At 42.0% G+C, this 23,675-nt stretch overlaps 2 protein-coding genes across 6 annotated transcripts in view; both read left to right on the top strand.

Annotated features, from left to right (window-relative positions):
- Positions 1 to 4,345: 4,345 nt before the first annotated feature.
- On the top strand, positions 4,346 to 20,895 carry cyp27a3 (cytochrome P450 family 27 subfamily A member 3). 3 transcript variants are annotated; one of them, XR_009811374.2, is made up of 10 exons: positions 4,352 to 4,997; positions 7,728 to 7,918; positions 9,740 to 9,939; positions 10,260 to 10,457; positions 13,337 to 13,500; positions 14,063 to 14,229; positions 14,291 to 14,372; positions 16,794 to 17,000; positions 17,059 to 18,535; positions 18,591 to 20,895. XR_009811374.2 is itself a non-coding variant. In XM_061926157.2 (9 exons), the coding sequence occupies exons 1-9, from the start codon at positions 4,692 to 4,694 to the stop codon at positions 17,170 to 17,172; spliced, it is 1,629 nt and encodes a 542-aa protein (XP_061782141.1). In that variant the 5' UTR covers positions 4,352 to 4,691; the 3' UTR covers positions 17,173 to 20,895. The 3 variants fall into 3 exon arrangements, 2 of the variants coding, with proteins under 2 accessions (XP_061782142.1, XP_061782141.1); XM_061926157.2 differs by having other exon boundaries at positions 17,059 to 20,895; XM_061926158.2 differs by lacking the exons at positions 16,794 to 17,000; positions 17,059 to 18,535; positions 18,591 to 20,895 and adding an exon at positions 16,047 to 16,785 and having other exon boundaries at positions 4,346 to 4,997.
- A 530-nt stretch (positions 20,896 to 21,425) lies between these two features.
- Positions 21,426 to 23,675, top strand: part of slc15a2 (solute carrier family 15 member 2) — a 36,845-nt gene continuing 34,595 nt past the window's right edge. Inside the window, exon 1 of one of the 3 annotated variants that reach the window (XM_061926155.2) lies at positions 21,426 to 21,592. Coding sequence is in view for 1 of the 3 variants with exons in the window: in XM_061926154.1 (XP_061782138.1) it covers positions 22,564 to 22,575 (12 nt within the window). In the remaining 2 variants the exon portion in view is untranslated. Of the gene's footprint in view, positions 21,623 to 22,233; positions 22,576 to 23,675 lie in introns of those variants that run through there. The other 2 variants (XM_061926156.2, XM_061926154.1) reach the window with 2 other exon arrangements.

Genomic DNA, 23,675 nt, shown 5'->3' on the forward strand with positions numbered 1-23,675 from the left:
CTAATGTAGCTAGCATATGAAGCTGCCAATATAGCTAGTTGTTAATATTACTAGCGTATGACATCAATGAAGGTACTTGATGTCACCAGTGTACTAATTTGCTAATGTAGCTAATTGCTAGCATTACTAGCGTATAAAGTTGCCAGTATAGCTAATTGCTAACATTGCTCACGTTTAACGTTGCCAATGTAGCTAATTGTTAACTTGGCTAGCGTATAAAGTTGCCAATGTAGCTATTTGCTAACTTGGCTAGTATACAACATTGCCAATGTAGCTAATTGTTGACTTGGCTAGTGTACAACGTTGCCAATGTAGCTAGTTGCTAACTTTGCTAGTGTATAACGATGCCAGTGGAGCTAGTTGCTAACTTGGCTAGCATACAACGTTGCCAATATAGCTACTTGCTAACTTGGCTAGAGTATAATGTTGCTAATGTAGCTACTTGCTAACTTGTCTAGTGTATTAGAATGCCAATGTAGCAAGTTGCTAACTTGGCTAGCGTGTAACAATGCCAATGTAGCTATTTGCTAACTTGGCTAGCGTGTAACAATGCCAGTGTAGCTAGTTGCTAACTTTGCTAGCGTATAACAATGCCCATGTAGCTAATTGCTAACTTGGTTAGCATATAACGATGCCAGTGTAGCTAATTGCTAACTTTGCTAGCATACAACGATGCCAGTGTAGCTTATTGCTAACTTTGCTAGCATATGACAATGCCAGTGTAGCTAGTTGCTAACTTGGTTAGCATATAACGATGCCAGTGTAGCTAATTGCTAACTTTGCTAGCATATAACAATGCCAATGTAGCTAATTGCTAACTTTGCTAGCATATAACAATGCCAATGTAGCTAATTGCTAACTTGGTTAGCATATAAAGATGCCAGTGTAGCTAGTTGCTAACTTGGTTAGCATATAACGTCGCCTGTAGCGCTGCTTTTTGGAGTGGGTGAGGAGACACTCGTAGCTGCCATACTTGAAAGCAAAAAGGTGAGTTCCAGAAAAGATGAGGCAGGAAGTGAGACACTTTGACACAGGTGAAGCAGGAAATGAGACACTTTGACACAGGTGAATCAGGAAGTGAGAGACTTTGACACAGGTGAATCAGGAAGTGAGAGACTTTGACACAGGTGAATCAGGAAGTGAGAGACTTTGACACAGGTGAATCAGGAAGTGAGACACTTTGACACAGGTGAAGCAGGAAGTGAGAGACTTTGACACAGGTGAATCAGGAAGTGAGAGACTTTGACACAGGTGAATCAGGAAGTGAGACACTTTGACACAGGTGAATCAGGAAGTGAGAGACTTTGACACAGGTGAATCAGGAAGTGAGAGACTTTGACACAGGTGAATCAGGAAGTGAGATACTTTGACACAGGTGAATAAGGAAGTGAGAGGTGTCAACATGTAAGTGTAGTAGGTGACAAAGTCAGGTTTACTTCCACATGTGCACACAAAGAAAGATGGCCACACTTTGACAACCTGGCTTCATTTTCTTCATCTATTTTCTACAACTTTCAGCTTTTAAAAGTTAAAGTAGCAATGATTGTCACACACACACACACACACACACACACACACTTGGTGTGGCGAAATGATTCTCTGCATTTGACCCATCACCCTTGATCACCCCCCTGTCTTTCCTCCTCAGTCTGGGAAATAAACCTTTTCATTAGTGGCCTTGCTTTCTTCAAGTACTACTATATATGTATGTAAATACTTTATTCAAATACTTCTATATATACTTCAATACATGTTTAAAATACCTTCTAATGTATAAATATGTTAAATACTACTACTATATTTACTTCAATACATGTTTAAAATACCTTCTAATGTATAAATATGTAAATATGTTAAATACTACTACTATATGTACTTCAATACATGTTTAAAATACCTTCTAATGTATAATTATGTAAATATGTTAAATAATACTACTATATATACTTCAATACATGTTTAAAATACCTTCTGGTGATCAACTTCAGCATTTGGAGGATGCCAGGTGGGCTCTGTTGTGGTGGTCTACAAGCTCTGTGGTATTATTGTTAGTGACGTGCAGATCGATACTGCCGATACCAGATAATAATATGCATACTTGCCAACCCTCCCGAATTTCCCGGGAGACTCCCGAAATTCAGTGCGTCTCCCGAAATCCTCCCGATTTTCAGCCGGAGCTGGAGGCCACGCCCCCTCCAGCTCCATGCGGACCTGAGTGAGGACAGCCTTTTTTCACGACGGGAGGACAACAGGGTGACAAGAACTAAATCATCCAGACTAGAGATAAATTGTATTATTATGTTTATCTTACCTAAAAATAAATATATTTATTAATAATAATTTAAAAAAAACCTAAATACATTTTTACTATATTTTGCTAAAAACATCAAAATTAATTGTATTTTTTCTGACTCCTTATTACATCCAGGCATTAGAATTATACATTAAAATAAACATATTTGAAATAATTAATTTTAAATTAATTATTAAAATAATTGCTTGTTTATCAAAGACTTTAGCATTTTATTCATTACATTTTGAAGCTCTCAGAAGCCAAGTTATGTTATATTCCTTAATATTTATTTATGCACGTTTGAAGTATCAATGATCTAAACACAGTTTTGTTTGCATATTTTCAGGATGTATATATATATATATACAAATATATATATATAAAAAAATATATATATATATATATATATATATATATATATATATATGTATATGTATATGTATGAAATACTTGACTTAGTGAATTCTAGCTGTCAATATACTCCTCCCCTCTTAACCACGCCCTGCCCCACCCCGACCACGCCCCCACCCCCCACCTCCCGAAATCGGAGGTTTCAAGGTTGGCAAGTATGATAATATGATAATAATAATAATACATTTTGTTTAGTATAGCGCTTTTCAGACTACTCAGACGCTTTACAGGATAAAAAAAATTAAAATAAACAGTTCAAAGTAATAATATAAAATACAAGAAATATAAAAGCAGTACATTGTAAAATACAAAAAAACACAAGACACAGAATGCTCTAATGTTCCCAAATGAACATCTGGATAGTTATTTATGTTGTTAAAACATTATTTTTATTTACTTGGAGGGATTTTCTTGTTGTGATTCACGCCAATATACTTCACTTATATTCAGGGCCGGCCTGTGGCATAGGCCGTATAGGCAAATGCTAAGGGCGCCGTCCATCAGGGGGCGCCACGCCAGTGCCACAAATGTTGGAGAAAAAAAAAAAAAAAGTTGTTACTATTATTTCTAAATACAAAAAATAATCCCACGTTAATTAAAATGCAAAGTAAAGCCTATTTAATAGAATATTATTTGTTAGTACATTACCCCCCCCCCCCCCCCCCCCACGGTGCACCCCCTCCCTTCCCGTATCATGACTCTTTTTGGACGTCACCACATCAAAAAATCAACACAAGATGTCAAAACGGCCAAAACTGTCAGGTGCCCAGGGAAGAAAAAAGAGAAAAGAAGAGGAGGAGAAACGAGAAAAGACAGAGGTAGCAGGTAGGTAACGTTAGCCTACATGAAATTATTTGTCTGTTACAGAATGTGATAGTAACCTGGCTTTTTAGCATTAAGCTAATGTTACATGATTCGGCAATTGCTAATCAATAAATAGCTAGTTCTGTTTTAACGTCGGGTTGATATTGTGGAGGGGGCTAAATTGTTATGGAAAATAATAATGTAACGTTAGGTAATTACAGTACTCCCACCTTACATTCCTCAGGGACATTTGTATTAGATCTTTTAAGCAGGTGTTTTTTGTTTACATTATTGCCTTCTGGTTAGCTAATGTTTGCCCTGCAGGTAATAGTCACTTTTCCACCCCTTTATATATTAGGTATAGTTGTAAGTAAAAAAAAAAAAGGTCAAAGACAAAGCTATTCGGGTTCTTGTGAGTATATACACTTCACTGCCGATGTGGGGGTGGGCGCCACCTAAAATCTTGCCTAGGGCGCCAGATTGGTCAACCCCATAGAAAATCTGTGGAGGGAGTTGAAAGTCCGTGTTGCTCGGTGACAGCCCCAAAACATCACTGCTCTCAAGAAGATCTGCATGGAGGAATGGGCCAAAATACCAGCTACTGTGTGTGCAAACCTGGTAAAGACTTATAGTAATCGTTTGACCTCTGTAATATAACCTTTGTTGGCAATAACAAAGTATTGAGTTGAATTTTTGTTATTGACCAAATACTTATTTTCCACCATAATTTATAAATAAATTCTTTAAAATTCCTACAATGTGAATTCCTGGATATTTTTTTTTCAAATTCTGTCTCTCACAGTTGAAGTGTACCTATGATGAAAATTACAGACCTCTGTCATCATTTTAAGTGGGAGAACTTGCACAATCGGTGGCTGACTAAATACTTTTTTGCCCCACTGTACATGTGGGCGGACACGTTCGGTCCACTCGCCAAAGTATCGCAACTGCCGATACCGCATCCCGGATTCGACTCGGTATCGGCTCGGACCGCCTAATGATTGTTTGTTCTCAGTGGTTACAGAACGTTCCCCGGGTCACGTGACACGGCCCCGGGTACGTCTTGCTTCGTGTCACACCGAGGGTGTGCGCGTGCGCACGCGCGCGGACTCCCGCAGACCTGCGATTTGGCGGCGGCGGCGGCGGCGCCATTTCCACTGCAGTCGGCGTCCAGCAGCCAAGCATGTTGTCGCGGGTGCTGATGACCGGGACGGGGCCGCGGCTTCACCTAGCTGTCTTCTCTTCTTCTTCTTCTTCTTCTTCTTCTTCTTCTTCCACCTGCAGCAGCATGAAGGAAGGAGTAAAGAAGAGCATGAAGGAGGAAGGAGAAGGAGTAAAGATGAGTGCACTTAAGAGCATGAAGGAGGAAGGAGAAGGAGTGAAGATGAGTGCACTTAAGAGCATGGAGGAGCTGCAAGGACCCAGCTTCCTCACCACACTTTACTGGCTCTTTGGCAAGAGATACTTCAACACCACGCATCAGATGCAAGTGAGTTGTTGTTGTTGTTGTTGTTGTGCCGTCCCAGCATGCATCATCACTGGTCACCATAGCGACGCCTTGTTGAACACGTGATGCACTCAATAAGTTCATCATTCTGTCATGTTTACATCTATAGTCTATTATATAAACATAAAAATATTTTTTTTCGTTTTTTCCGACCGACAATGTGTGTTCAAGTCTTGCCAACAACAACAATTATGGCTTTTCATCGTCAAAAGTGCGGTTTTTCATGAAAAGAAAAAAAAAAGAAGTAAAAAGCAAGTCCACGGGCAGGTGACAAACTAAACGTCAATGGTGATTGGTCGCTTGACGTGTAACAACGTCTATGATTGGTTGCTTGTGAACTAAGACGAGTCACCATTGGTGAAGAGTAAGGGACAGGCCAATCAGAGACGAGAGAGGGCGGGACATGGAACCAGGAAGTGAAATCACAACAGATGTTTTTATTTGTACTTAAGAAGAAAAGTACTTTAGGTTGTCAATTCTTTGATATGTTCTAATATTACCATCAACAAGTTGTACTTTTGGAGAAAACTTTTATTTTCAGAAAAAGTAAAAAAAAATAATAATAATTTTCTATTCAGAGTAAAACAAAAACAAGTAATACACCCTGGGGGTGAACAGGGTGTGTGTGTGTGTGTGTGTGTGTGTGTGTGTGTGTGTGTGTGTGTGAGACTATCAGTGGTACTTTAACTTTTTTTTGTAATGGGAAATAAACAGTTCAATATTTCTGACTATATTTTGTATTGATAGCAGAGGTGGGACCAAGTCATTGTTTTGCAAGTCACAAGTAAGTCTCAAGTCTTTGCCCTCAAGTCCGAGTCAAGTCCCGAGTCAAGACAGGCAAGCCCCGAGTCAAGTCCAAAGTCAAGACTGGAAAGTCTCAAGTCAAGTCCTAAGTCCTGCATTTTGAGTTTCGAGTCCTTTCAAGTCCTTTTAACCACAGACTAATATATTAACACAGATTGTGTATGCTTTTCAAACGCTGTATTTATTTATTAAAACAAGTGCATTTTAAATTGCAGGAAAGAAAATTGTGCTGACATTGCACTTTATAATAGCACTATTAACCAGTCATTTTAAACATTAACTCATTCCTTTACAGAACAAACACATTGAAAAATAAAGTGCAAATGTACTTATTTGTACAAAAGTGTTAACATTGAAAAAACATGACATATACGTGAACATAACAAAAAAGTTGTACTTTTTATATGTCAGGGCTCTATGCTGCATTGCATTTGCAAAAGACCAAATTAGCCAAGAGTCTGTCAGTCATTTGTGCACGATGGGGGCGTAGTATGATGCCACCATGGCTGAAAACTCGCTCCACTGGAGCACTGGAGGCAGGCACTGCCAAGACTCTCATGGCCACTCGGAACAGTGAAGGAAGAGTCTTCATGTTCAATGCCCAGAACAAAAGGGGGGAGAGAGTTGTTTTGGGTTGGTGCACTACTTGTAAGTGTATCTTGTGTTTTTATGTTGATTTAATTTAAAAAAAAAAAAAAAAAAAAAAAATATTTCTTGTGCGGCCCGATACCAATCGATCCACGGACCAGTACCGGGCCGCGGCCCGGTGGTTGGGGACCACTGAGGTAAACAACCAACAGTATGTCAGAAAGCTAGCTAAAACGGTACACATATTCATAATATAGTATACATTTTAACTGACCTTTATTTGACTATTTTTGTCTTTTTTTAGGTGGCTAAAATACGCGGTGCTGCTGACCGCCGTCTAACGTTACGTGTGATATATTGACTAACGTAACCCTGCTTAAAAAAAATCACTGAACAAAAAGTATGAATAAGGTAGTGAACTGCAACAGATTCCCGTGTTTGCAATAACGTTATAACGTTAGCAGTGAGTTTACAGCCTCACTGATTTAACTACACAGCAAATAAAAGTCACGTTACTTAGCCAATAAACGTTATCTTACATTCAAAACTTACCCTTCTTTGTGCAACTTCAAATGCCGGACGAAGTTGGAAGTTGTTGCCTCTCCATCAGTCATTTTCGAACCGCATGTGTTGCATACTGCAAACCGTTTTGTGTTGACCACCTCGTCATTTTTATACCCAAACAAAATTATTTTAGGTATCATTTTTTGTTGACTGGCGTGTGGTTTGGACATGTCTTCTTCGTTGGTTGTCCTGCAATTTGATTGGATGAATGCTGTGTGATGAAAACAAAGTAGATGTAATTTGATTGGCTGTTGTACTGAGAGCACACCAGCTGACACACGCAACGCTGATAGACAAGTACACAATGAAAAATACGGAGCGCTCCCGAATAACTTTTTCATCTTTGGGTTTTGGGGAAAGTAGCAAGTCATGTCAAGTCATGTCAATTCAAAAGGCTCAAGTCCAAGTGAAGTCACAAGTCATTGATGTTAAAGTCTAAGTCCAGTTGCAAGTCTTTTTACATTTTGTCAAGTCCAGTCTAAAGTCATCAAATTCATGACTCGAGTCTGACTCGAGTCCAAGTCATGTGACTCGAGTCCACACCTCTGATTGATAGTGTAATCATGTTTATTTGAGGAATATGTAACATTTACAAAAGCAGGTTTTTTTTTAAGTAATGGTAACTTCATGAAAATAAGAAGAATATTTGTAATGCAAAACAAAGTTGTGGGACTTAGGGGCCAAATAAAGTCCTGATTTGAGTGTAAAGACAAAGTATTGAGTGTGTGAAGACTTCATGTTTGTTGATGTTTGCAGATCGAGCACAAGAAGATCTACGGGGCCCTGTGGAAGTCCACCTATGGCCCCCTAGTGGTGGTGAACGTGGCCAGCGCCCAGCTGATCGAGGAGGTGCTGAGACAAGAAGGACCACTTCCTGTCCGCACTGACATGCCACACTGGAGGGCCTACAGGGAGCTGCGGCATCAAGCCCACGGGCCCCTCTCAGAGTCAGTGTGGACAACACTAACCCTTTTCTTTTGGCGGGTCTTCCTTCTTGACTCACACTTTGATGGAATTCAGTCTTTCCTGTCGGACTTGAAACTTGTGATTGAGGAATGTGACTGGAGTCAACTAGCTGTTACACTCTGAAACTACTAACTTAGTTAGCACATCTAATTACACTCTGAAACTACTAACTTAGTTAGCACATCTAATTACACTCTGAAACTACTAACTTAGTTAGCACATCTAATTACACTCTGAAACTACTAACTTAGTTAGCACATCCAACCCCAAGTGATTGGTCAAAAGGTCGCCATGTTTGCTACCAACTTTGGACACTTCCTCATTCCACATCATGTTTACACTTGTAGATATAACTTCTACACAAAGTACTAGCATTAGATATAACTTATAGACAAAGTACTACCATTAGACATAACTTATAGACAAAGTACTAGCATTAGACATAACTTATAGACAAAGTACTAGCATTAGACATAACTTATAGACAAAGTACTACCATGAGACATAACTTATAGACAAAGTACTAGCATTAGACATAAGTTGTAGACAAAGTACTAGCATTAGACATAACTTATAGACAAAGTACTACCATGAGACATAACTTCTAGACAAAGTACTAGCATTAGACCTAAGTTGTAGACAAAGTACTACCATGAGACATAACTTCTAGACAAAGTACTAGCATTAGACATAACTTATAGACAAAGTACTAGCATTAGACCTAAGTTGTAGACAAAGTACTAGCATTAGACATAACTTATAGACAAAGTACTAGCATTAGACATAAGTTGTAGACAAAGTACTAGCATTAGACATAACTTATAGACAAAGTACTACCATGAGACATAACTTATAGACAAAGTACTAGCATTAGACATAAGTTGTAGACAAAGTACTAGCATTAGACATAACTTATAGACAAAGTACTACCATGAGACATAACTTCTAGACAAAGTACTAGCATTAGACATAACTTATAGACAAAGTACTACCATGAGACATAACTTCTAGACAAAGTACTAGCATTAGACATAACTTATAGACAAAGTACTAGCATTAGACATAACTTATAGACAAAGTACTAGCATTAGACATAACTTATAGACAAAGTACTAGCATTAGACATAACTTATAGACAAAGTACTAGCATTAGACATAACTTATAGACAAAGTACTAGCATTAGACATAACTTCTAGACAAAGTACTACCATGAGACATAACTTATAGACAAAGTACTAGCATTAGACATAACTTATAGACAAAGTACTACCATGAGACATAACTTATAGACAAAGTACTAGCATTAGACATAACTTATAGACAAAGTACTACCATGAGACGTAACTTCTAGACAAAGTACTACCATGAGACGTAACTTATAGACAAAGTACTAGCATTAGACATAACTTATAGACAAAGTACTAGCATTAGACATAACTTATAGACAAAGTACTAGCATTAGACATAACTTATAGACAAAGTACTACCATGAGACATAACTTATAGACAAAGTACTAGCATTAGACATAACTTATAGACAAAGTACTACCATGAGACATAACTTATAGACAAAGTACTAGCATTAGACATAACTTATAGACAAAGTACTACCATGAGACGTAACTTCTAGACAAAGTACTACCATGAGACGTAACTTATAGACAAAGTACTAGCATTAGACATAACTTATAGACAAAGTACTAGCATTAGACATAACTTATAGACAAAGTACTAGCATTAGACATAAGTTGTAGACAGAGTACTAGCATGAGATATAAGTAAGTACATGTATGTTTTGCAGGATGGGCATAAAGTGGCATCGTATTCGCAGTATTCTGAACCCGCGCCTACTGAAGCCGCACCACGTGGGGTCCTACTCTGGCAGGATCAACCAGGTGGTCCAGGACTTGGTGGTCCGCCTGCGCTGGCTGAGGACTACCAGTGGTGACGGGGTGATGGTTCACCAGGTCACCCAGGAACTCTACAAGTTTGCCTTTGAAGGTCCAATCACATTTACTCTTACCACTAAACTTTTCTACACCACCAACTAGCTCCGCCCCTTTAGGACGCCTGCCACTGTGCACATCTACTTGTGGCCACAGGGGGCAGCAGATGTCATTCTGCTTGAACATCAAATATGTTGTCTTTGGAGCATATTCAACTGAATATGGCTTGAAAAGGATTTGCAAATCATTGTATTCCGTTTATATTTACATCTAACACCATTTCCCAACTCATATGGAAACGGGGTTTGTGTATATATATATTAGTATTAGTATTAGTATTAGTTTTCCAATGTCCACCCTGCATGTGTGCTGCAGGCATCTGCTCGGTGGTGTTTGAGAGCAGGATGGGATGTTTGGAGCAGAAAGTTCCAGAAGAGACTCAGAAGTTCATCTGGTCTGTAGGAGAAATGTTCCGTTTGTCTCCCATCATAGTCCTCTTCCCCACATCTCTGTGGCCTTACCTGCCCTACTGGAACACCTTTGTCTCCGTCTGGGATCACCTCTTTCTAGTCTGTGAGTACCTCATTCTACCTCTTACTACTACATACTACCTCTTACTACTACTACATACTACCTCTTACTACATACATACTACCTCTTACTACTACTACATACTACCTCTTACTACTACATACATACTACCTCTTACTACTACATACATACTACCTCTTACTACTACTACATACTACCTCTTACTACTACTACATACTACCTCTTACTACATACATACTACCTCTTACTACTACTACATACTACCTCTTACTACTACATACATACTACCTCTTACTACTACATACATACTACCTCTTACTACTACTACATACTACCTCTTACTACTACTACATACTACCTCTTACTACTACTACATACTACCTCATACTACTACTACATACTACCTCTTACTACTATTACATACTACCTCTTATTACTACTACATACTACCTCATACTACTACTACATACTACCTCTTACTACTACTACATACTACCTCTTACTACTACTACATACTACCTCTTACTACTACATACTACCTCTTACTACTATTACATACTACCTCTTATTACTACTACATACTACCTCATACTACTACTACATACTACCTCTTACTACTACTACATACTACCTCTTACTACTACATACTACCTCTTACTACCACATACTACTTCTTACTACCACATACTACTTCTTACTACTACATACTACTTCTTACTACTACTACTACATACTACCTCTTACTACTACTACATACTACCTCTTACTACTACTACATACTACTATTACATACTACCTCTTATTACTACTACATACTACCTCATACTACTACTACATACTACCTCTTACTACTACTACATACTACCTCTTACTACTACTACATACTACCTCTTACTACTACATACTACCTCTTACTACTATTACATACTACCTCTTATTACTACTACATACTACCTCATACTACTACTACATACTACCTCTTACTACTACTACATACTACCTCTTACTACTACATACTACCTCTTACTACCACATACTACTTCTTACTACCACATACTACTTCTTACTACTACATACTACTTCTTACTACCACTACTACATACTACCTCTTACTACTACTACATACTACCTCTTACTACTACTACATACTACCTCTTACTACTACATACTACCTCTTACTACCACATACTATTTCTTACTACCTCTTACAACCACATACTACTACATACTATCTCTTACTACCACATACTACTACCTCTTATTACCACATACTACCTCTTACTACCACATACTACCTCTTACTACCACATACTACTACCTTTTATTACCACATACTACCTCTTACTACCACATAAGGTTAGGGTTAGGGGTTATGTTTGGGGTTGAGGTTAGGGTTAGGGTATATATATATATATATATATATATATATATATATATATATATATATATATATATATATATATATATATATATATATATATATATAGGGTTAGGTAAGTGCAAAATGACCTTTACCCTGGTGTTTATTCATTAGTCAATATGAATAGTAACTATTAGTCAATAAGACTAGTAATCATTAGTCAATAAGACTAGTAATCATTAGTCAATAAGAATAGATAGATAGTACTTTATTGATTCCTTCACGAGAGTTCCCTCAGGAAAATTAAAAGAATAGTAATCATTAGTCAATAAGAATAGTAATCATTAGTCAATAAGACTAGTAGTCATTAGTCAATAAGACTAGTAATCATTAGTAAACCCGATTAGTAATCATTAGTCAATATGAATAGTATTCATCAGTCAATAAGACTAGTAATCATTAGTCAATAAGACAAGTAATCATTAGTCAATAAGACTAGTAATCATAAGTCAATAAGACAAGTAATCATTAGTCAATAAGACTAGTAGTCATTAGTCAATAAGACTAGTAATCATTAGTCAATACGATTAGTAATCATTAGTCAATGTCAATATGAATAGTATTCATTAGTCAATAAGACTAGTAATCATTAGTCAATAAGACTAGTAATCATTAGTCAATAAGACTAGTAATCAGATGACTTATCAAGCAGGTTGAAAACAAACAAACTAGATTTCAAACAGATGGTTTTTCTCCTTCAAGTCCTGACTTTTACTTCCCAGCTGCTAAAGCAAAGACAAAGTTGACTTAGTGATGGTAAACATCATCCTACCACCTATGACTTAGTGATGGTAAACATCATCCTATCACCTATGACTTAGTGATGGTAAACATCATCCTACCACCTATGACTTAGTGATGGTAAACATCATCCTATCACTGACTCCATCCTTGGTATCATTACGCTCCACGTTTGTATCCATCTCTTTACATTCAAGAGCTCTAGCTTAGCGCTTAGCATGGCTCCTCATGTCCTCCTCATTATTATTGATATTATTTAGGACCTGTGACTCTCACTGAGGAGGCACGTTAGCAGAATGTGTCATCAACATCATATCATATGGACATCTGTATCACTGCTATGCTCTAAGTGTCTGTGTCATCAACATCACTATATCATATAGACATCTGTATCACTGCTATGCTCTAAGTGTCTGTGTCATCAACATCACTATATCATATAGACATCTGTATCACTGCTATGCTCTAAGTGTCTGTGTCATCAACATCACTATATCATATAGACATCTGTATCACTGCTATGCTCTGTAAGTGTCTGACCTGCTGTCAATCATTAACCTGCTGAGGTTATTGACTGACTTCTCTCTGAGGTCAGAACGTCCTGATACACTCTCACCAGGGCAAAGGTCATCTGTCTTGTCTAACATGTACTCTGCACTAGCTGGTCTAACATGTACTCTGCACTAGCTGGTCTAACATGTACTCTGCACTAGCTGGTCTAACATGTACTCTGCACTAGCTGAGGTTCTGGTGCAGAAGAAGATGGAGGAGCTGGAGCAGCAGCAGCATGAGGATGTGGACCTGGAAGGTGCGTACCTGACTCACCTGCTCCTCAGCCAGCAGATGAGCATGTCAGAGATCCTGGGCAGCGTGACGGAGCTCCTCCTGGCGGGTGTGGACACGGTGAGCCGACACATAGCCACACCCACAGCCACAGCCACACCCACACCCACACCCACAGCCACACCCACAGCCACAGCCACAGCCACACCCACACCCACAGCCACACTCACACCCACACCCACAGCCACAGCCACACCCACAGCCACAGCCACACCCACACCCACAGCCACACCCACAGCCACACTCACACCCACACCCACAGCCACAGCCACACCCACACCCACAGCCACAGCCACAGCCACACCCACAGCCACAGCCACACCCACACCCACAGCCACACCCACAGCCACAGCCACACCCACAGCCACACCCACAGCCACACCCACAGCCACACTCACACCCACACCCACAGCCACACCCACAGCCACACCCACAGCCACACCCACACCCACAGCCACACCCACAGCCACAGCCACACCCACAGCCACACCCACAGCCACACTCACACCCACACCCACACCCACACCCACACCCACACCCACACTCACACCCACACCCACACCCACACCCACAGCCACAGCCACACCCACAGCCACAGCCACCTTCTTCTTGTGCTTGGCAGACCTCCAACACCATCTCCTGGGCTTTGTACCACCTGGCCAGGGAACCCGCCATCCAGGAGAGGCTGCACCAGGAAGTGCTGCGCATTTGCCCCGCCCACAGGATGCCCGACGGCGAGGACGTGGCCAAGATGCCCTACCTGAAGGCGGTGGTGAGGGAGACGCTGAGGTGTGTAGACCTGGTCCTGGGAGAGAAGTCCACTGGAACTGACGACCTTGTTGTGGTCCAGGATGTATCCTGTGGTGCCAGGGAACGCTCGCCTTACCGTGGACGGTGACGTCGTGGTGGGAGGACATCTTTTTCCTAAAGGGGTGAGAAACCTTTTTATAACATCTTGCTAGCATTGTCCATGCTAACTTGTATTCTTTTTATAACACTTTGCTAGCATTGTCCATGCTAACTTGTATTCTTTTTATAACACCTTGCTAGCATTGTCCATGCTAACTTGTATTCTTTTTATAACACTTTGCTAGCATTGTCCATGCTAACTTGTATTCTTTTTATAACACTTTGCTAGCATTGTCCATGCTAACTTGTATTCTTTTTACAACACTTTGCTAGCATTGTCCATGCTAACTTGTATTCTTTTTACAACACTTTGCTAGCATTGTCCATGCTAACTTGTATTCTTTTTACAACACTTTGCTAGCATTGTCCATGCTAACTTGTATTCTTTTTACAACACCTTGCTAGCATTGTCCATGCTAACTTGTATTCTTTTTATAACACTTTGCTAGCATTGTCCATGCTAACTTGTATTCTTTTTACAACACCTTGCTAGCATTGTCCATGCTAACTTGTATTCTTTTTATAACACTTTGCTAGCATTGTCCATGCTAACTTGTATTCTTTTTACAACACTTTGCTAGCATTGTCCATGCTAACTTGTATTCTTTTTACAACACTTTGCTAGCATTGTCCATGCCAACTTGTATTCTTTTTACAACACTTTGCTAGCATTGTCCATGCTAACTTGTATTCTTTTTACAACACTTTGCTAGCATTGTCCATGCTAACTTGTATTCTTTTTATAACACTTTGCTAGCATTGTCCATGCTAACTTGTATTCTTTTTATAACACTGTGCTAGCATTGTCTATGCTAACTTGTATTCTTTTTATAACACTTTGCTAGCATTGTCCATGCTAACTTGTATTCTTTTTATAACACTTTGCTAGCATTGTCTATGCTAACTTGTATTCTTTTTATAACACCTTGCTAGCATTGTCCATGCTAACTTGTATTCTTTTTATAACACCTTGCTAGCATTGTCCATGCTAACTTGTATTCTTTTTATAACACTTTGCTAGCATTGTCTATGCTAACTTGTATTCTTTTTATAACACTTTGCTAGCATTGTCCATGCTAACTTGTATTCTTTTTATAACACTTTGCTAGCATTGTCCATGCTAACTTGTATTCTTTTTATAACACTTTGCTAGCATTGTCTATGCTAACTTGTATTCTTTTTATAACACCTTGCTAGCATTGTCCATGCTAACTTGTATTCTTTTTATAACACCTTGCTAGCATTGTCCATGCTAACTTGTATTCTTTTTATAACACTTTGCTAGCATTGTCCATGCTAACTTGTATTCTTTTTATTACACCTTGCTAGCATTGTCCATGCTAACTTGTATTCTTTTTATAACACTTTGCTAGCATTGTCTATGCTAACTTATGCTATTTCAGAGAGGTCAGTTCTTTGCATGAATTATGTTTTAATCCATTCATTTAGAAATAATTATTTCAACTGAAAATGTGTTTTATGTGTTAAAAAACACAAATAGATAGTTTTTTTTAGGCTGTAGTTGCCATAGCAACTCCCTCAAGCTTCAGTATGAACCGCTCTCATTGGCTTCACTGTCACTTTAACTTTGGACCCGCCCACTTCTTGGGGTGGTCTGTTCCCTTTAAGAGGAATGTTACCTGGGTGACTAGCCTTAGCCCCGCCCCCTGAAAGACTGTTTTCATGTGTGGCCACAGACTCTCTTCCACCTGTGTCACTACACCTGGGTGACTAGCCTTAGCCCCGCCCCCTGAAAGACTGTTTTCATGTGTGGCCACAGACTCTCTTCCACCTGTGTCACTACACCTGGGTGACTAGCCTTAGCCCCGCCCCCTGAAAGACTGTTTTCATGTGTGGCCACAGACTCTCTTCCACCTGTGTCACTACACCTTGGTGACTAGCCTTAGCTCTGCCCCCTGAAAGACTGTTTTCATGTGTGGCCACAGACTCTCTTCCACCTGTGTCACTACACCTGGGTGACTAGCCTTAGCCCCGCCCCCTGAAAGACTGTTTTCATGTGTGACCACAGACTCTCCTCCACCTGTGTCACTACACCTGGGTGACTAGCCTTAGCCCCGCCCCCTGAAAGACTGTTTTCATGTGTGGCCACAGACTCTCCTCCACCTGTGTCACTACACCTGGGTGACTAGCCTTAGCTCTTCCCCCTGAAAGACTGTTTTCATGTGTGGCCACAGACTCTCTTCCACCTGTGTCACTACACCTGGGTGACTAGCCTTAGCCCCGCCCCCTGAAAGACTGTTTTCATGTGTGGCCACAGACTCTCTTCCACCTGTGTCACTACACCTGGGTGACTAGCCTTAGCCCCGCCCCCTGAAAGACTGTTTTCATGTGTGGCCACAGACTCTCCTCCACCTGTGTCACTACACCTGGGTGACTAGCCTTAGCCCCGCCCCCTGAAAGACTGTTTTCATGTGTGGCCACAGACTCTCTTCCACCTGTGTCACTACGCCGTGTCGATGGACGAGAGCGTGTTCCCCGACCCGCACGCCTTCCTGCCGGAGCGATGGCTACGGGGTGGCGAGGAGAAGGCCAAGCCACACCCCTTTGGATCGGTGCCGTTCGGCTTCGGGGTGCGGGCGTGTCTGGGCCGGCGTGTGGCGGAGCTGGAGATGTACCTGCTGCTAGTCACGGTGAGTCCGCCTCCGCCTGGCGAGCATCAGAGCAGCTAAGCGCTCTCTTCCCTCGCAGCTCATCAAAGAGTTTGAGGTGAGGCCCGACCCCGCTGGGACCGTCGTCACACCCATCACCAGAACCCTCCTGTGCCCGGCCACGCCCATCAACCTCCTTTTTGTGGACCGCTGAGGTGAGGAGGCGGAGTCTCTATGCCACACCTGCACTTTCTGTTGCCACGTTTGACACAAACTCACATTTTCTTATTCGTATTTCATATTAGATATTAGATATTTCATATTTCCATCCATCCATCTTCTTCCGCTTATCCGAGGTGGGGTCGCGGGGGCAGCAGCCTAAGCAGGCAAGCCCAGACTTCCTTTTCCCCAGCAACTTGGTCCAGATCCTCTCAGGGGATCCCGAGGCGTTCCCAGGCCAGCCGGGAGACATAGTCTACCCAACGTGTCCTGGGTCTTCCTCGTGGTCTCCTACTGGTCAGATGTGCCCTAAACACCTCCCTAGGGAGGCATCCTGACCAGATGCCCGAACCACCTCATCTGGCTCCTCTCCATGTGGAGGAGCAGTGACTTTACTTTGAGCTCCTCCCGTTTGACAGAGCTTCTCACCCTATCTCTAAGGGAGAGACCCACCACCCGGCGGAGGAAACTCATTTGGGCCGCCTGTACCCGTGATCTTGTCCTTTCGGTCATAACCCAAAGCTCATGACCATAGGTGAGGATGGGAACGTAGATCGACTGCTAAATTGAGAGCTTTGCCTTCCGGCTCGCGATGGATTGATACAGCGTCCGCATTACTGAAGACGCCGCACCGATCCGCCTTTCCATCTCACCATCCACTCTTCCCTCACTCGTGAACAAGACTCCTAGGTACTTGAACTCCTCCACTTGGGGCAGGGTCTCCTCCCCAACCCGGAGATGGCACTCCACCCTTTTCCGGGCGAGAACCATGGACTCGGACTTGGAGGTGCTGATTCTCATCCCAGTCACTTCAATCCAATTTGCCACCAAGGAGTTTTTCACCTCAGCCCCAGAAATAGGAGAGCCCACCACAGATTCCCCAGGCGCTGCTTCCTCATAGGAAGACGTGTTGGTGGGATTGAGGAGGTCTTTGAAGTATTCCCTCCATCCATCCACAACACCCGCGGTGGAGGTCAGCAGCACACCATCCTCACCATACACCGTGTTGACAGTGCACTGCTTCCCCTTCCTAAGGCGGAAGATGGTGGTCTATCCAGAATCGTTTTCCATGGCTTCACCAAACTCCTCCCATGTCTAAGTTTTTACCTCTGCGAGCGCTGAAGCTGCACACCGCTTGGCCTGTTGGTACCTGTCTGCTGCCTCCGGAGTCCTATGAGCCTAAGGAACCCGATAAGACTCTTTCTTCAGCTTGACGGCATCCTTCACGGTTTTAGGATTACTGCCACGACAGGCACCAACAACCTTGCGGCCACAGCTCCAATCGGCCGCCTGGACAATGAAGGTGTGGAACATGGTCCACTAGGACTCAATGTCCAGCACCTCCCTGGTCAATAGAGGTGTGGAACATGGTCCACTAGGACTCAATGTCCAGCACCACTCTGGTAAATAGAGGTGTGGAACATGGTCCACTCGGACTCAATGTCCAGCACCTCCCTCGTGACATGTTCAAAGGTCTTCCGGAGGTGGGAATTGAAACTCTCTCTGACAGGACGTTCCCAGCAGACCCTCACAATGCGTTTGGGCCTGCCAGGTGTGTCCGGCATCCTCCCCCACCATCGCAGCCAACTCACCACCAGGTGGTGATCGGTGAAAGGCTCCGCCCCTCTCTTCACCCGAGTGTCCAAAACATGAGGCCGCAAATCCGATGACACAACTACAAAGTGGATCATGGAACTGTGTCCTGGTGCCAAGTGCACATATGGACACCCTTATGTTTGAACATGCTGTTTGTTATGGACAATCTAGGACCAGCACTAAAGTCCAATAACTAAACACCACTCGGGTTCAGATCCGATCCCAATCACGCCTCTCCAGGTCTCACTGTTGTTGCCAACATGAGCGTTGAAGTCCCCCAGTAGGACAAGGGAGTCACCGGGGGGCGCACTCTCTGTGGGGCGGTATAGCTCAGTTGGTAGAGTGGCCGTGCCAGCAACTTGAGGGTTCCAGGTTCGATCCCCGCTTCTGCCGTCCTAGTCACTGCCGTTGTGTCCTTGGGCAAGACACTTGACCCACCTGCTCCCAGTGCCACCCACACTGCTTTAAATGTAACTTAGATATTGGCTTTCACTATGTAAAGTGCTTTGAGTCACAAGGGAAAAGCGCTATATAAATATAATTCACTTCACACTTCACTCTCCAGTGCTCCCTCGAGGGAATCCAAAGGGGTGGGTACTCTGAGCTGCTGTTTGGTGCGTAAGCACAAGCAACAGTCAGGACCCGTACCCTCACCCAAAGGCGGAGGGAAGCTACCCTCTGGTCCACTGGGTTGAACTCCATCATGGAGGCTTTGAACCCTCTGGTCCACTGGGTTGAACTCCATCATGGAGGCTTTGGACCCTCTGGTCCACTGGGTTGAACTCCATCATGGAGGCTTTGAACCCTCTGGTCAACTGGGTTGAACTCTATCATGGAGGCTTTGAACCCTCTGGTCCACTGGGTTGAACTCCATCATGGAGGCTTTGAACCCTCTAGTCCACTGAGTTGAACTCCATCATGGAGGCTTTGAACCCTCTGGTCCACTGGGTTGAACTCCATCATGGAGGCTTTGAACCCTCTGGTCCACTGGGTTGAACTCCATCATGGAGACTTTGAACCCTCTGGTCCACTGGGTTGAACTCCATCATGGAGGCTTTGAACCCTCTGGTCCACTGGGTTGAACTCCATCATGGAGGCTTTGAACCCTCTGGTCCACTGGGTTGAACTCCATCATGGAGGCTTTGAACCCTCCGGTCCACTGGGTTGAACTCCATCATGGAGGCTTTGAACCCTCTGGTCCACTGGGTTGAACTCCATCATGGAGGCTTTGAACCCTCCGGTCCACTGGGTTGGACTCCATCATGGAGGCTTTGAGCAACAAGAATTGCCACCCCAGCTCGTCGCCTCTCACTGCGTGCAACACCAGAGTGGAAGAGAGCCCAGCCCCCCTGGAGAGAACTGCCTCCAGAGCCCTGGCTGTGCGAGGAAGTGAGTCTGACTATATCCAGCCAGAACCTCTCCACCTGGCGCACCAGCTCAGGCTCCTTCCTCCCCAGCCAGGTGACATTCCACATCTCAAGAGCTAGCTTATGTAGCCCAGGATGGGACCACCAAGTGCCCTGCCCCCCAGCTCACACCGCACCCCACCTCCATGGCCCCTCCCATGAGGGGTGGGCCCATTGGAAGGGGACCCAGGTTGCTTCCTCAGGCTGTGACCGGCTGGGCCCCATGGGGACTCGCCATCCAGCCCCACCTCCAGAGTCCTTGCTCTTTGTTCTTTCATATTTCATATTTCAATATTATTGATTATTGATATTAGATATTAGATCATTGATTATTGATATGATATATTAGATGATTGATTATTGCTATTAGATCATTGATTATTGATATTAGATATTAGATGATTGATTGAGTTGCAAAAGAATGTGTAGAATGTGTCCACATGAAATGAATATTGAGTAATAACACACAGATAAAAAGATGGGAAAGTTTGAACACTTGATGTACTTATTATGTTATTTGATGACATATATTATTATGTTACTTTATGACATATATTTTATTATGTTACTTTGACATATATGTTATGATGTTACTTTATGACATATATGTTATTATGTTATTTGATGACATATATGAAGTTGTTGGAATATTCTCACTTTTGACAAATGAAACCCTGCACTAAATGTTATTTTTATGAATAAAAGAGCTGCTGGAATGTTTTCTACTTCCTCTCATGACTTGTCGGTCCGCGTTAGAAGACCAATGTCTCCCTCTGGTGGACAAAGACGTTACTGCACCAGCTTGTTAGGGCGGAGCAGGACTGAACACGTGATGATGAGCAGGAAGTCCCTCAGAGTCAGCCAATCACAACACCCTTTGAAAAAGCAGCCACTTAATCCTCTACAAAACTGCATGGAATTCCTCATTAATATATATATATATATATATATATATATATATATATATATATATATATATATATATATATATATATATATATTGTGTGTGTGTGTGTATTTACATATGTATATATATATATATATATATATGTATACGTGTGTATATACACAGTATATGTGTGTATATATATATATGTATATATATATAACCCTGAAGCATTCCGGCACATGACCCTTGCCCTATGGTAATAAGAGCTGATGTAATAATAAGAGTTCTAATGGAGTGTGGACAGCAAACAGGAAGTAGCCAAGAGTGGACACCTGTCTGATGTTGAGGTGAAGAAGATAGAAGAGGAGCACCATCATCATCATCATCATCATCATCTTAGGAGCAGATGTAGAAGACTAGCTGGACTCTGGTCACATGTGATGTGGACAAGGTCACCCAGGAGATGCTGGACGTCTAGTCTAGTCTAGTCCAGGACAACTTGTGCCACTTGACCCTAATAGCAGGTCAGTCCTTGGCTCAGGTGTGACTGTCAGGTGAGGAGAAGAGCAGCACCTGGAGAGAAGCTAACAAAAACAATCACTTTCACTTTATATAATGCATGTGTTCATCACTTTCATTCATGTGACTTCACTTTATATAATGCATGTGTTCATCACTTTCATTCATGTGACTTCACTTTATATAAAGCATGTGTTCATCACTAGGATTATTAGGAACTTCAACCTGAGTAGAAAAGTAAGTACTAAGTCAATAAGAAAGCACTGATGGAATATAACTACTTACGATGATGTTGTATGTAACATATGTATGTATATATATATATATATGCATATTATTTATGTATACAACAATTAGCCTCAGCCTTCACAGCAGGTGTGTCGAATCCAAATCAAATGATTATGTATTTATATTTTTTAATACATTGTTTTATTTTTAATATTAATTTACACCTTTACTTTACTTTATTGAGTCTAAAAAGGCGAGAAAAATCCTCTTATAGTTTTGAGCTGTTGTATATTAAAGGTACATTTAAAGAATGTATCATTTGACTTCAATGTTTGCTGAATTGTGTGTGTACCTAATGAAGTGACCTGTCGGCCGGTGATTGGCTGTCCTGGCCACGCCCACATGCACACGTGACCAGCCAGTGCCGCCAAGTCAAGGCAGCGATAGAGAAGAAGATTAGAAACAAAGTCTTTCTGACGTCACTGTCTGCTTTCATTCATCTTTTTGTATTTGTATCATGTTGATTCTTGTGTCCGGTGACGTCATTCATTCACGAGACCACTTGCAGGACAACAAAGACCACATTGTTACTTTTTAAACATTCCAACATGGCAGCACAACATCCTTGTGGGCGTGGCTCACTTTGTAGTCTTCTTGTTGGATGACACGTCTTCTTGTTGGACGCAGTCTTTTCCTTCTTGTTATTTGAGACGTCTTAATTGTTGTTGGACGCAGTGAGAAGAGCGCCATGATGAGCGCGGTAAGATCTATCCTTCTTCTTGCAACCTCTTTAAAGACACTTCCTTTGTGGTGCGTTCACGTGCTTTGCATGATTTCTCTTTGTGGTGCGTTCACGTGCTTTGCATAGTTTGACTCTGTGATGCGTTCACGTGCTTTGCATAGTTTGGCTCTGTGATGCGTTCACGTGCTTTGCATAGTTTGGCTCTGTGATGCGTTCACGTGCTTTGCATAGTTTGGCTCTGTATGCGTTCACGTGCTTTGCATAGTTTGGCTCTGTGATGCGTTCACGTGCTTTGCATAGTTTGGCTCTGTGATGCGTTCACGTGCTTTGCATAGTTTGGCTCTGTGATGCGTTCACGTGCTTTGCATAGTTTGGCTCTGTGATGCGTTCACGTGCTTTGCATGGTTTGTCTTTGTGGTGCGTTCACGTGCTTTGCATAGTTTGGCTCTGTGATGCGTTCACGTGCTTTGCATGGTTTGTCTTTGTGGTGCGTTCACGTGCTTTGCATGGTTTGTCTTTGTGATGCGTTCACGTGCTTTGCATAGTTTGGCTCTGTGATGCGTTCAAGTGCTTTGCATGGTTTGTGCCTTCACGTGCTTTGCATAGTTTGGCTTTGTGATGCGTTCACGTGCTTTGCATGGTTTGGCTTTGTGGTGCGTTCACGTGCTTTGCACAGTTTGGCTTTGTGGTGCGTTCACGTGCTTTGCACAGTTTGGCTTTGTGATGCGTTCACGTGCTTTGCATAGTTTGGCTTTGTTGTGCGTTAGTTTGGCTTTGTGGTGCGTTCACGTGTTGGAGCCGTGTAGGATGATGCAACATGCTCATCAATGTTTCACACTTTTCATTTGGAACTTCATCAAGTGGACTTTGTTTCATGGACACATGATGGAGGAGTCACTAGTTAGTTAGATGGAGGAGTCACTAGTTACAAACCCTGTTTCCATATGAGTTGGGAAATTGTGTTAGATGTAAATATAAACGGAATACAATGATTTGCAAATCCTTTTCAAGCCATATTCAGTTGAATATGCTACAAAGACAACATATTTGATGTTCAAACTCATAAACATTTTTTTGTGTGCAAATAATCATTAACTTTAGAATTTGATGGCAGCAAC

The sequence above is a fragment of the Nerophis lumbriciformis genome, linkage group LG31, assembly GCF_033978685.3.
Source record: "Nerophis lumbriciformis linkage group LG31, RoL_Nlum_v2.1, whole genome shotgun sequence".
NCBI classification, from domain to species: Eukaryota; Metazoa; Chordata; class Actinopteri; order Syngnathiformes; family Syngnathidae; genus Nerophis; species Nerophis lumbriciformis.